Genomic DNA, 14,093 nt, shown 5'->3' with positions numbered 1-14,093 from the left:
TATTAAACCCAAGTGAAGATTGGCGGCATTTTTAATTTTCCTCATGTTCAAGCATATATGTAGGCCTGTTTATGTGTGTTTGGGGTTAAACGCCGTACTTCATACTTTACAGCGATATGACGACAAGGGGTTGGTCACACTTTGGCCAGGTGACCGACTTAACAACTGCTTTCAGTTGAGCATAATGTTATTATGCTTCATTTTACCCTTCTCTGCAGGTCACCAGTTACAGGATATATGTGTACATGTGCGTGACATCGACATCAGACATGAAATCTGATGTGAGATTTCAACGTATGCGGAGGTCGTTGGATACAACGGAGACTGAAGTACGTGTACCCATTGCTTCTTGTAAATGAAGTACAATGGCTACATGTAGTAGAAGTGCCCACTTTTTTTTCTTGAAAGCATTCTAAATGTCCATTATTTTTCATACTTACATGTATATATTTTTCAAGGTTAAATTATTTTTCCGTCGTGTAGAATTGATTTGAAAATCGGTTCTGTATCCTCAAAGCTACATTTGAGCACGAACATGTGTACGTGCGTAGCCTACCTGGCAAAATTATGAATGTATATTCATCAACTTTCAACTTGTTAAATATGATTTACATCAAAAAGCATTTTTTAGTAAGCACAATACGTTTTGAAAGAGGGCTGGCGAACACTATACATTTGTATTTCACCTCTGTTTTTCCTCTGGGACTATTAGCTGGGACTAATATAACCAGTGTGTCAAGGTGTCCCTTATACATTCATATTACTTTGCAATGAACTATTTTACTGTCATTCTCTCAGAATTTTTTCCTGCTATCAAGTCTTTTTCTTGCGAGGCAATACCACAAAAAAGTCCGTTCCACATTTTATACATGCGTTGGTAGATAGTTGCATTTCGTAATTTAGTAACCCATAAAACGGAAGTTGGCGTTGTTGTCATGCAAACAAACCAGAAGTCGCGGGCAAGTGGCAGATGTTTGTATTATGGTTTTATGTGCATTGGAACATCTACAAATATCCCTCAACCAATGACGCATGAACTGTGACCTTGTATGAGCTAAGGTGCCATAGGTAAACCACCGGGCGTTTGTTCACGAATGTACACAGGGAAAAGTTTCATTCTGTATCCCTCAGTGTAGTGATCTCGGTCAGGTGTAAGTCAGTTTCAAAGTGGTGATCGAGTGCGTTATGGCAATTATATCATTTACTGTTGATTTAATCAGTCAGGTGCACCGGCATCATACTTAGCAATAGTCAGATTGTACACCATTGTCATGCAATGAGCATTAATTGTGCTAAGAAAAAGGACCCTTCAGAGCTGGGTGTTATGACGGGCGAGAAAAAACACCGCAAGAAGAAAAATATAAAAAAGAAAGTGCGCGCCAGGCCTCTTGGAAGTGCAGAGGTCAGCAGTGATATTACTGTGTTGGGTAAAGAGATATCTGTAACACCTACATGTATCCCTGCCAGTTTGACCCCGTCATATTTGTCAACATCAACAAATGTGAGAAAACGAATCTGTCAGTTAAACGTAAGAGCAACATCAGTGAATCATGTGCGGCTAAAACATATCACATTGTCATCATCTCAATCTCTTTGGGACGTCTCCCATAATGATGTTTCATGTAAGACGAAGTCAGGCCAGAACAGTTTAGTTGGTAAGCAAGGGTATAATACTGCAGCAAGTGACCATGTGCAATCTTGTTCAGTTCAACCTTTGAACATAAAGGGGGGCAAGAAACCAGTAGTCCCTCTGTTAACTGCTATCAGACCTGAAAATGAGAAATCAGAAAAAGAACGCTTCTTCCAGGCCAGATTTTGCTACAACCCAGTGTTTGTATACAGAAATCCAGCTGACGTTGATGCCTTAGAAAGATTCAGCTCCCCAAGTGATAAATATTTGCCTCAGGTACTACCAGTAATTATTATTAAGGTTTGCCACATACAAAACTGAAAAAAATAAGTCTGATATATGGCTTTCATACGGCAAACATAACTATGAGTTACATACCAGATAAAAGTCACCTAATACATGCTGTAAAGCTATTAAACATCAGTGATACATTGGGACGTATATAGTCTATGTAATTGTTGTCCGTGATAGTTATGGCTGTATTTTCATACATGTTTGTACTAATCTGCTGGGTAAAAACAGGTCAAAACATATTAAGTGGACATATTATTTTGTTTTTAACATATACATACATTATTGCCAGTAAGTAATTTTGTTTTGTAAAAATGTCTTTGTTTAGTACATAAAAATATAAGAATTAGCCCTTCCTATAATTTTGCAGGCAATTTTAATCATGGAAAGGGCTCTGGAAAAGCATGGCCACTATGAAAATTTTGAGGAGAAGACAGGTGGAAAGATTTTAAATAGACCTGAGATTGTGTCGATCATCAAACGCTATCTTCGACAAGAGGACCTGGAAGATGAGATTCGATTGAATCTTTCTGAAGATTTACTCTCGAGGGCTTCCATGACAAAGGGCAGAGGCAAAGCTACACTCAATGTCCGTATTGTCAACTTAAGGGAATTCTGGGTAGAAGGACTCCTCCGACATGAAATTGGTACATTTTCAATTAGTGTTAGTACAATATAGTGTTAAAAAAAAGAAAAATATGACCATGCTTATAAATAATTATTTGTTTGGTGTAACCATCTGTCCCTGTCAGAAAAAATATAGTATAAGGCTGGTATGGGTTTTTTTCTCCCTTTTTGTCAAACAAATTATTAAGGTAAAGGTTTTTACAGAAATCATTTTGGATAATATCCAATGCACATATTTTTCCAGTTAAAGGTAAACTGCAGAGATTTTACATTTGAAACTGAAAGTTATCAGAGTATTAAAATACTTGGTGATGAGGTGTACTTTTTTCTGTGATTTTGTACTCATGTCAGGGTTTAACCAGTTACCTGTCCACCTGTGGACGAGAGAAATAGAAAACTGGTGCTGTTTGGACACCCTGTTTTCAGCACTTGTAACACTGGAGAGATAAGAGAAAAAAATTCTGGACACCGTACTATGGCAAAATGGCCTCAAAATGGGATGCTTTGACACCCTCTTTTACATTTATGGCTAACCCTCTGATGCATGTATATATGCAATTTATATCTTATATTTGGCTAGAAATAAGCTGTGGAGATTTGGGGCCTCTTTGCACACATAGGAAAATGGTACGTTAATAGTGATGTATAAAATATCGTACGACAAATGTACAATAAATACATGTGGTATGCCACTTTGTGAAAGTGGCCCCAGGACAGTTTAAAATTTGCTAAAAATACCGTGGAGTCTTCTTGAAGTTTGGAATGTCCTAGCTGACATCTGATGCCACAGAAACATTATTAAAACAAAAATGAAAGGGACCACCAATGACATCACAAGGATTTAAAAACAAAAAAGGATAAGTGATAAACATTTGTTGTACAATTTTACACTGAACATGTGTGTTAAAACCCCAGTTTTCTCCCACCTAATTGTTGGTTGCCATTATGTTTGTGAAATATTCTGGAGTTTTATTGAAAATACTTTTCAACTATTTTCTTGAAGAAATTCTTATTTATCTACAAGAACAGGAGAAGCCTGTTGACAACAATTCTCATGAAAATTGAAAGTCTGATGGTGTTGATTGCATCACCATAACTTGGAATTGCTATACATGTAGAACAGTCCAATCCTAACTTTACATTGTCCAGGTAGGTTAATTGGCATCTGTTGATTATAGGATGGTTAGTCTGATATTAATGCGTTACAGGTGTAGATAGGACGGCTGTCTGTCTGATGATCAAGTACCCTATTAAAATGATCTCAAATTTTTCCCACAAAAGTGCATTTTTAGAGGCATATAAATTATTGACAAAATTTGTGGTCATTTAGGGTAATTAGAAGGGCAGTGATCTGACCACATCCCAGAAATCACCAGTTTGGTGCAGTCATTCACAAACATGTCAAAAAATATCTAATTTTTTACTGTACTATTTTGTATTTACAGGTACCCACTATTTACGCAGCTGTAACAACAAGCATCAGGTTAGTTAGGTCTGTGTCACTCAGTACCATAAATCATCCATTTGGATCATCTGAAGGCATGTGTATATAAATGTATACTCGGAGGACAGGAAGGGGGTATTATTGGAACAATGCAGTTGACAAGAAGGCATTTGTAAATAAATGTATACTCGGAGGACAGGAAGGGGGTGTTATTGGAACAATGCAGTTGACAAGAAGGCATTTGTATATAAATGTATACTCTGAGGACAGGAAGGGGATGTTATTGGAACATTGCAGCTGACAGCAAGGCATTTGTATATAATTGTATACTTTGGATACAGTAAGTGGGTGTTGTTAGAACATTGCAGTTGACAAGAAGGTATTTGTACATAAATGTATACTCTGAGGAGAGGAAGCGGGTGTTATTGGAATATTGTAGCTGACAAGAAGGCATTTGTATATAATTGTATATTCTGAGGACAGGAAGGAGGTGTTATTGGAACGTTGCAGCTGACAGCAAGGCATTTGTATATAATTGTATACTTTGGATACAGTAAGTGGGTGTTGTTAGAACATTGCAGTTGACAAGAAGGTATTTGTACATAAATGTATACTCTGAGGAGAGGAAGCGGGTGTTATTGGAATATTGTAGCTGACAAGAAGGCATTTGTATATAATTGTATACTCCGAGGACTGGAAGGGGGTGTTATTGGAACGTTGCAGCTGACAAGAAGACATTTGTACATAAATGTATTCTCTGAGGACAGGAAGGGGTGTCATTGGAACGTTGCAGCTGACAAGAAGGCATTTGTGTATAAATGTATACTCTGAGGACAGGAATGAGGTATTATTAGAACATTGCAGCTGACAAGAAGGCATTTGTATGTGAATGTATACTCTGAGGACAGGAAGGGGGTGTTATTGGAACGTTGCAGCTGAGAGAAACGCATTTGTATATAAATGTATGCTCTGAGGACAGGAAGGGGGTGTTATTGGAACGTTGCAGCTGACAAAAAGGCATTTGTACATAAATGTATACTCTGAGGACAGGAAGGGGTGTCATTGGAACGTTGCAGCTGACAAGAAGGCATTTGTGCATAAATGTATACTCTGAGGACAGGAATGAGGTATTATTAGAACATTGCAGCTGACAAGAAGGCATTTGTATGTGAATGTATACTCTGAGGACAGGAAGGGGGTGTTATTGGAACGTTGCAGCTGAGAGAAATGCATTTGTATATAAATGTATGCTCTGAGGACAGGAAGGGGGTGTTATTGGAACGTTGCAGCTGACAAGAAGGTATTTGTATGTGAATGTATACTCTGAGGACTGGAAGGGGGTGTTATTGGAATGTTGCAGCTGACACAAACGCATTTGTATATAAATGTATACTCTGAGGACAGGAAGGGGTGTTATTGGAACGCTGCAGCTGACAAGAAGGCATTTGTATGTAAATGTATACTCTGAGGACTGGAAGGGGGTGTTATTGGAACGTTGCAGCTGACAGAAACACATTTGTATATAAATGTATACTCTGAGGACAGGAAGGGGTGTTATTGGAACGTTGCAGCTGACAAGAAGGCATTTGTATGTGAATGTATACTCCGAGGACTGGAAGGGGTGTCATTGGAATATTGTAGCTGACAGAAACGCATTTGTATATAAATGTATACTCTGAGGACAGGAAGGGGGTGTCATTGGAACGCTGCAGCTAACAAGAAGGCATTTGTATGTAAATGTATACTCTGAGGACTGGAAGGGGGTGTTATTGGAACGTTGCAGCTGACAGAAACGCATTTGTATATAAATGTATACTCTGAGGACAGGAAGGGGTGTTATTGGAACGCTGCAGCTAACAAGAAGGCATTTGTATGTAAATGTATACTCTGAGGACTGGAAGGGGGTGTTATTGGAACGTTGCAGCTGACAGAAACACATTTGTATATAAATGTATACTCTGAGGACAGGAAGGGGGTGTTATTGGAACATTGCAGCTGACAAGAACACATTTGTATATAATTGTACTCTCTTTTCTGTGCATGCTAAAGTGAATCAGACATGAAATCCTTGTTTATACTGATAGAGAAAATTCATTGTGATGTCATTGACTATGTACACTGTAGGTGTACATGATAAACAATATGGCCTTATACATAGTAACAGTTTGAAAATAAACCATGATTGCAGTATGTATAGATGGTTATATTCACGTCTAAACATTCTTTTAATGTTAGTGGCATGATACTCCTCAGTAAATACTGTTTATTTGTCGAATGAATATTTTAAAAGTGTCGTGAAAACTTTCATGAAGATTGTCTTTGGTGAGAGTAGTCCTTTGGATGAAATATTTCTATTCTACACATAAATTTCATTCATCTTGTTTTCATACAGATCTGGTTCAACTGGAAAAAGCGGAAGGAGTTAAGTTTGAAACACTTCAACCCCACTGAGGAAGGACTAGCATCTCTTCACAGCGTTCTCCTGAGGAAAGACCCATGCCTCTGGAGGTCAGCACTTCTCTACTACACAGCATACAAGGCTGCCTATCTTTCATTCAAAGATCTATTTCGAGACTTGGGTAAATTTGTGAGTGATGCCCAGGTAAGATGGGATTACTGTATGCGGGCTAAGAGAGGCCAAGGAGACACGTCAGTTCCAGGTGAGTACAAGGAGGTAGTGCTTAATGTTTGTGAATTAGTAGTTGATAGAAACTGATTAATATATAAACATTCATCATGATCAGAAAGGCCACTGTATTGAACCTATAAACAGGAACTGAGAAGCACTGTGTTAAACATATCAGCAGGAACAAAGAAGGACTGTATTGAACATATCAACCTGAACTGAGAAGCACTGTATTAAACATATCAACCCGAACTGAGAAACACTGTATTAAACATATCAACCTGAACTGAGAAGCACTGTATTAAACACATCAACCTGAACTGAGAAGCAGTGTATTAAACATATCAACATGAGCTGAGAAGCACTGTATTAAACATATCAACCTGAACTGAGGAGCACTGTATTAAACATATTAAGATGAACTGAGGAGCACTGTATTAAACATATCAACCTGAACTGAGAAGCACTGTGTTGAACATATCAACATGAGCTGAGCACTGTATTAAACATATTAGGATGAACTGAGGAGCACTGTATTAAACATATCAGCAAGCACTGAGGAAGCACTGTATTAAAGATATCAACATGAACTGAGGGGTACTATATTTAACATATCAACATGGGCAAATTAGGAGGACATCAGTAAACATGTAAACATGGGTTAAACAGGAGCACTATTAAACATATCAACACAAACTGATGAGCACAGTGTTAAACAAATCAACATGAACTGAGGAACACTGTTTTAAACACATCAATATGAAATGAGGAGCACTGTATTAAACATTTCAACACAAACTGATGAGCACAGTGTTAAACAAATCAACATGAACTGAGGAGCACTGTTTAAAACATACCATTATGAACTGAGGAGCACTGCATTAAATATATCAACACCAGCCGAGGACCACTGCATCAGACATATCAACATGAAGCAAGAAGCACTGTGTTTAACATATCAACATGAACTGAGACAGTGCTGTATTCATGGTATTGAGCATATCAAGAGGAACTTGTGAAGCACGGCATTAAACATATCAACCTGAACTGAGAAGCACTGTATTATTACTGCTGTTATGTGATAGGACTGGTTTGTAGGTATTCCAGCGGGCGTACAGATGATTGCGGAAAGCTGTTTGAAAATCTCCGCAGGATATATACATGTACCAGCTGCCAACTTCCTGTTTTTGTCTGAAGTCTTAGATAGTAATTTAATCATTCTTTTTCTCGTGTGTTTGTCAAGAATATAGTTTAGTTCAGTATAATGTCTGAGAGAACTGAATGAGGCTTCCAAGGGGTAGGAACAGAGGTAACATTATTACTTGACATGACATGCCACGTTATACGGCATCATTGGTATCTTCGAGGATACATTTAAAATAATTAGGGAATATATAAATTCACATATGGAATAAGCTATTCTTCGCAATTCTAAATTTACCGTAGACATTAGAACAGACATCAGGGATGTCTCAGGGATTGAAAGACTTTCCAAAACCTTACACCTGGCTGCAAGTGCCACATGGAAATGCACGTGGTTTGTGTGTGATGGATGGCATGTCTTGCTATATGTATGCTCACACTCTACAATTTTTAAAGTCAACTAAGCAGACATTGTTTATGCTTTATATCAAATCGCATGGCCTTTCTCGGCAACATACATCTACACAGATATAAATTTTAATAAACATAACAACATGAACTAAGAAGCGGTGTATTAAACATATCAGTATAAACTGAGGGGTACTCTAGTAAACATACATGTAGCACCATGAACTGAAGAGCACTGTATTCAACATAGCACCATGAACTGAAGAGCGTTGTATTAAACATACCAACATGAACTGAAGAGCACTGTATTGAACATATCGACATGATCTGACAGGCACTGTAATAAACATATCAGCACGAACTGATTAGAATTGTATTAAACATAACACCATGAACTGAAGAGCACTTAAACATACCAACATAAACCGAAGAGCACTGTATTAAACATACCAACATGGACTGAGGAAGCACTGTATTGAACATATCAACATCAACCGAGGAGAACCAAATTAACCACAACAATATGAACTGAGGAGCACTATTATAACCATAATATGAACTGATCAGCACTGTATTAAACATAGCAGCATGAACTAATGAGCACTGTATTACACACGTCAAAACGAACTGAGGGTACTGTAATAAACATAACATAAACTGATAAGATATTATGACATGAACATGAACTGAGGAGCACTATATTATGACATTAACATGAACTGAAGAGCGCTGTATTATGACATTAACATGAACTGAGCAGGGCTGTATTATGACATGAACATGAATTTAGGAGCACTGTGTTATGACATTAGCATGAACTGTGGAGCGCTGTATTATGACATGAACATGAACTGAGGGGCGCTGTATAATGACATGAACATGAACTGAGGGGTACGGTATTATGACATTAACATGAATTGCGCTGTATTATGACATGAATATGGACTTGGGAGCGCTGTATTATGACATGAAGGTAAACTGAGGAGCGCTGTGTTATGACATGAAAGTAAACTGAGGAGCGCTGTATTATGACATGAACATGAACTGAGCGCTGTATTATGAAATGAAGATGAACTGAGGAGCGCCAATAATGACATTAACGTGAAACGAGGAGCGCTGTATTATGACTTGAACATGAACTGAGGAGAGCTGTATTATGACATGAAGATTAACTGAGGAGCACTGTATTATGACATTAACATGAACTGAGGAGCGCTGTATCATGACATTAACGTGAACTGAGGAGCGCTGTATTATGACGAACATGAACTGAGGAGAGCTGTATTATGACATAAAGAAGAACTGAGGAGTGCTGTATTATGATATGAACATGAATTAAGGAGCGCTGTATTACGATATTAACGTGAACTGAGGAGCGCTGTATTATGACATTAACATGAACTGGGGATGCACAGTATTAAATACATAAACAGGCGATGCAGGGGTACTGAATTAAACACATGAACATGAACTCAGGAAAAGATGAGCGAGCAGAGGCCAAGTCATTGAGGCTTTAGTCTTTCACTGGTAGCATGGGATATACATGTATATGGGTTCAGTCTCATTCTTGGGCAGAGAATTGACTTTGTTTTCTGTTGCATTTATTGTTCTTAAGGCTGTCATGTAGCTCTCATTAGGAGTTGCATGCAGGTGGTGTGGTCACACATCACATTCTCCGTCCACCAGCATGAAATGTTACACTAGAGAAAGTTCGTTCATTTATCCACCCAGAAAGAAACATAACAGATGTGTTTCAGCAAATCAACTAATACATGCTGAAACTTATTAAGTATAGTATACATTTTTTTGGATATTGCCTGTTTTCCACTCATAATTTGCTGTTCAACTTTTCAGGAGGGTTTTGCAAGGACCAGGTTTATCTGGATGGAGCCTTAGAACTTCTTAAACACAGAAATTCAATAGATTTCCAGTTACTTCTCTCATTAGGAAAAATTGCATACCAGGATGTTGATAGACTGAAGGAACTGGCTGATTTGGGAAATACCAGGATCCCAGGCTTTATGAGGGACTATGACAATTACAAAAGGTGTTTGGACAGAGTGGCAACAGTAAATGGATTAACCGAGGAGGTCTTAGCTGGCGTGTGATGCTAGCTCAAAAACCAAGGACCAAGGTGTGAATCTGACTTGATGTTACCGCAAGGACATCAAAATTGTGTTTCAGATAAAAGCATAATTAAGGACCATGGTAATCAGGTTTGCTTCCTGCATAAGGACGACATAATCAGGGGGTGTTTGATATCAGCACAAGGACCATGGTGTACAACTGGTCTCATGCCAACACAAGGACATCAGAATTAGGTGGTGTTTGATATCAGCACAATTCCATGTCAACAAAGGGACCATGATGTAAAACTGATTTCATGACAAGGACAAGAGAACAAGGCCTGTTTGATATCAGCACAAGGACCATGGTGTAAAACTGGTCTCATGCCAACACAAGGACATCACAATTAGGTTGTGTTTGATTTCAACAAATGGACCATGGTGTAAAACTGATTTGATGACAGCACATTGAGAACAGAATTAGCCCGTGTTTGATATCACCAATAGACCATGATGAAGATCACGGTGTAAATCAGATTTGACGCCAGCATAAGGACAACAGAATAAAGCTGTGTTTGATATCAGCAAAAGGACCATGGTATAAATCTGTTCTGATGCCAACACAAGGACATCAGAATTAGGTTTTGTTTGATATCAGCATGTTTAAGGACCATGGTGTAAATCAGATTTGATAACAGCACAATTAAGGACAAGATAAGGCTGTTTGATATAAGCACAAGGATAATGCTCCAAACCTGACTTGATGTCCGCACAAGGACAACAGAGTTAGGTTGTGTTTGATATCAACACTAGAACTATTGTGTAAATCTAATGTTATGCCGGCATAAAGAGAACAGAATTAAGTTGAGGTGTGGTTGATATCAGCACAAAGACATTGGGGGTAAATCAGATTTCATGCCAGCGCGGGGACAACGTAATTACGCTGTGTTTGATATCAGCATAAAGACCATGGTGTAAAAACTGATTTGATGTCAGCACAAGGACCACAGAATAAAACTGTCTGTTATCAGCACGAAGGGCATGGTGTAAAATTCATAAGCAGACGTAGTGTTATCAACTGTGACCTAGAGTAATACTCAATACCCTGTATCTTGTAATTTTTGTACATGCGTTTTGAAAGAAATTTCTGTTTGCCAAAATAGACACTTATCATATCCTCACAGGGGAGTGGGGCTTTATAGCTGACTGATGGCAAATATGCAGGAACAGGTTCAGTTCCGGCCTTAGACTGGGAACTTCTGGATTTCCCTGCTTTTATTGCTGTGATTTGATTTGATAGGTGCTTTACGTCGTACTAAAGAATATTTCACCAAGATGACGACTGGCCAGCTTTATGGTTTCGAGGAAACCGGCCAGAACTTGGGGGGAACCCACGAACATCCACAGGTTGCTGGCAGACCTTGCCAGGTATAACAGGCCTGAGAGGCAGCAAGCAGGAGATGGACTCACTTGGACCACATTGGTGGGAGGTCCATTGCCCCGTACAGGCGTGCTAACCCCTCGGCCACGGAGGTGCCTCAATTCTGTGAAGATCCACCAAAATACATTATAAACTTGAAAGGGTTTATCAGTGTCTTGCCAAATGACGATGGGTTACTCCAAGCACGCCCAGTTTCCTCCTCCCGTGAAAATGACTAACATCGTATATTTAAGAATATACACCGCCCTAGCCACTGTACCTTGTTTTGTACAAAGTCGAATACCTAGAATGGGAAAGAGGTATACTATATGACGAGGTACGAAACAAGGTTCAGTGATATAGGGTCACACAATAACCGCCAAGACGGAGGTGTTAAAGCCTATTCTATCTCGGAAGGGGGGGGGGGGGGACAAAAAAAAGGCATATTTCATGTAGCCGTTCTCTGTTGCACGCTCCACAAAGTTCATGAATTTTAGACCATTCAGCGTCAAGCTGAGCAATTCACTAGATATCTGAAAGCTGCATATCAATCTTATTGTTGCGTGACGTAGGCCTACATATAGGACTGTAAAAGTTTTGTAAGGAAAAATGATATCTGTAAAACATATGAAATAGCACCTTTCTCACTGAAAGAAATCCAGGCATAAATCATAAATACAAATGTAATACGTAATCAGGCTGAAATCATTTTATTTTCAGAAATAAACAGCAAGACGATGTATTATTTGGGGAGAGGGTACGATCCGGTATGTTGCTTGGCACACGACGCACTGCTAACAGCGAAGTAGAACCAATTATAATCGGAAAATTCAGCACTGTATGAACGAAATCCCCATGCCGATACGTCAGCTCATACGTGGTACAGCCAGTAATAATGCGAGACTATGCTGGCTCCCATTTCAAGAAGTAAAACCTTTGGGTCTTCGACATATTTTCAAAGTATACCCCCAGCACTAGTCCTGCCAAACTGCGGAGAGACAGTTTGAATTCCCCTGAATCGATTCCGATCATTTAAAACGTGGAAAACGGAAGAAAAAAACGGTAGAATTTGGTGCTCAACGTCAGAAAGTCTGCTCCACTACAATCGAGCCACCCTGACCTTGTGACGTCACGGCGGTACATACCCGGCAGGCATGCGGGACTTTTCTACGTGTACAACAAAGCTGGACCACAGTAGACAATCCGAAATTCGTAGTTTCGAGCAGCTGGGTGCCTGGTAAGGAGCAGAAGATGATAAATAACATATGGCTAAATGGGTGATGCTGATTTTTGCCGATTCCTACAGTTCAAAGTACTATGCATGGCAATGAAACTATCGTATTTGAAGGCTATATAGGTTTACCACTTGATTTTGCGTAACAGAATTCAGCGGATATACAGCGATAGTTTTAATGGGTTCTCCACTGTGTCCTCAAGGCTGGATGACCCAAGACAGAAGCTGATGTACAAGGCTTTATATGCCGCACGAAGAGCGGTGATCTGCTTTGCCTTCAACTCTACAGAAACGCCACCGCTTGCCTTGGCATACACGATTACTTATTTGAACTCTCTTTTTCATACTGTCTTTCAAGGGCGCCGTTATGTTGAATAACTTAATATTCATTAGATAATACCTGAGTAAATAGTTCAGTTTTATTTTGGATGATTTTGATTGATTCAGATACAGGTAGCCTAGGTGATTGGTTTTTCTGCAATTTGTAGAGATTAAGGCTCAAGGAATCTGAAAATACGCATAAAATATCTGATACTCCTCTATCAACAATTACTCTCAAATATTAAGGGAAATCACTGCGCTGATGGCGCCCATCTATACACTAGCCTTGTCTCAGTGCCGTAGGCAGGGACCGTACGCTACCTTCAAAACCTTGAAAAGCCTTGAAAATGGCCACCGGGAATTCAAGGCCTTAAATCACCTTGAAAATTGAACAAATAGTCCTTTTCCAATTTCCTTGAAAACACCATGAAAATGAGACCTAACTGCAAATCTAATTGTAGCTTATGATATCCATGGTAAATATCGGTACTAATAATCAATATTGTACAAAGCTATTACCACAGTCGGCTCGAAAGTTGGTTGAATTTCGCGTCCGAGATTTCGCTGTGTCAAGGGAGACAACTTTGAACAAATGCATATTTAAATCAATCCTCAGAGCAGGACCGAAAGTGTGCTGTAAGTCATAGTTCGTGACGGAGAAGTTACAATGCCGTGCGTTTTCAATCTGAAGTGGTTGAGCGATGACAAATATAAAGACTGGCTCGTCGCTCACAGCGATGAAAGCAAGGCAGTATGGTGTATATGTAGTAAAGACATAGATATTGGCAAAATGGGTTGGCGCTCTCGTCACATGTACGTGGGAAAAAGCACTGCGGTGGTTTGCAAAGTCGGAGAAGTCTGTTGACAACTAGCAATCCAATCA

General features: G+C 39.1%; 1 protein-coding gene across 4 annotated transcripts; it reads left to right on the top strand.

Moving 5' to 3' along the window:
- Nucleotides 1-990: 990 nt before the first annotated feature.
- On the top strand, nucleotides 991-11,313 carry LOC135475122 (putative tyrosine carboxypeptidase MATCAP2). 4 transcript variants are annotated; one of them, XM_064754875.1, is made up of 6 exons: nucleotides 1,007-1,068; nucleotides 1,843-1,906; nucleotides 2,292-2,568; nucleotides 3,994-4,031; nucleotides 6,385-6,652; nucleotides 10,024-11,313. In XM_064754875.1, the coding sequence occupies exons 3-6, from the start codon at nucleotides 2,304-2,306 to the stop codon at nucleotides 10,275-10,277; spliced, it is 825 nt and encodes a 274-aa protein (XP_064610945.1). In that variant the 5' UTR covers nucleotides 1,007-1,068; nucleotides 1,843-1,906; nucleotides 2,292-2,303; the 3' UTR covers nucleotides 10,278-11,313. The 4 variants fall into 4 exon arrangements, with proteins under 4 accessions (XP_064610944.1, XP_064610943.1, XP_064610945.1 ...); XM_064754874.1 differs by lacking the exon at nucleotides 1,843-1,906 and having other exon boundaries at nucleotides 991-1,402; XM_064754873.1 differs by having other exon boundaries at nucleotides 991-1,906.
- The last annotated feature ends 2,780 nt before the right edge of the window (nucleotides 11,314-14,093 follow it).

Source organism: Liolophura sinensis, chromosome 9, assembly GCF_032854445.1.
Source record: "Liolophura sinensis isolate JHLJ2023 chromosome 9, CUHK_Ljap_v2, whole genome shotgun sequence".
Lineage (NCBI taxonomy): Eukaryota > Metazoa > Mollusca > Polyplacophora > Chitonida > Chitonidae > Liolophura > Liolophura sinensis.
The sequence above is the reverse complement of the archived record's forward strand: the minus strand, read 5'-3'. Positions and strand labels throughout refer to the sequence as shown.

Coding starts and splice junctions, on each gene's coding strand:
- LOC135475122 (XM_064754873.1), top strand. CDS start 1,277: ATGAGCATTAATTGTGCTAAGAAAAAGGACCCTTCAGAGCTGGGTGTT. Junction 1,907..2,291: donor GTGATAAATATTTGCCTCAG/GTACTACCAGTA, acceptor ATAATTTTGCAG/GCAATTTTAATCATGGAAAG. Junction 2,569..3,993: donor ACTCCTCCGACATGAAATTG/GTACATTTTCAA, acceptor TTGTATTTACAG/GTACCCACTATTTACGCAGC.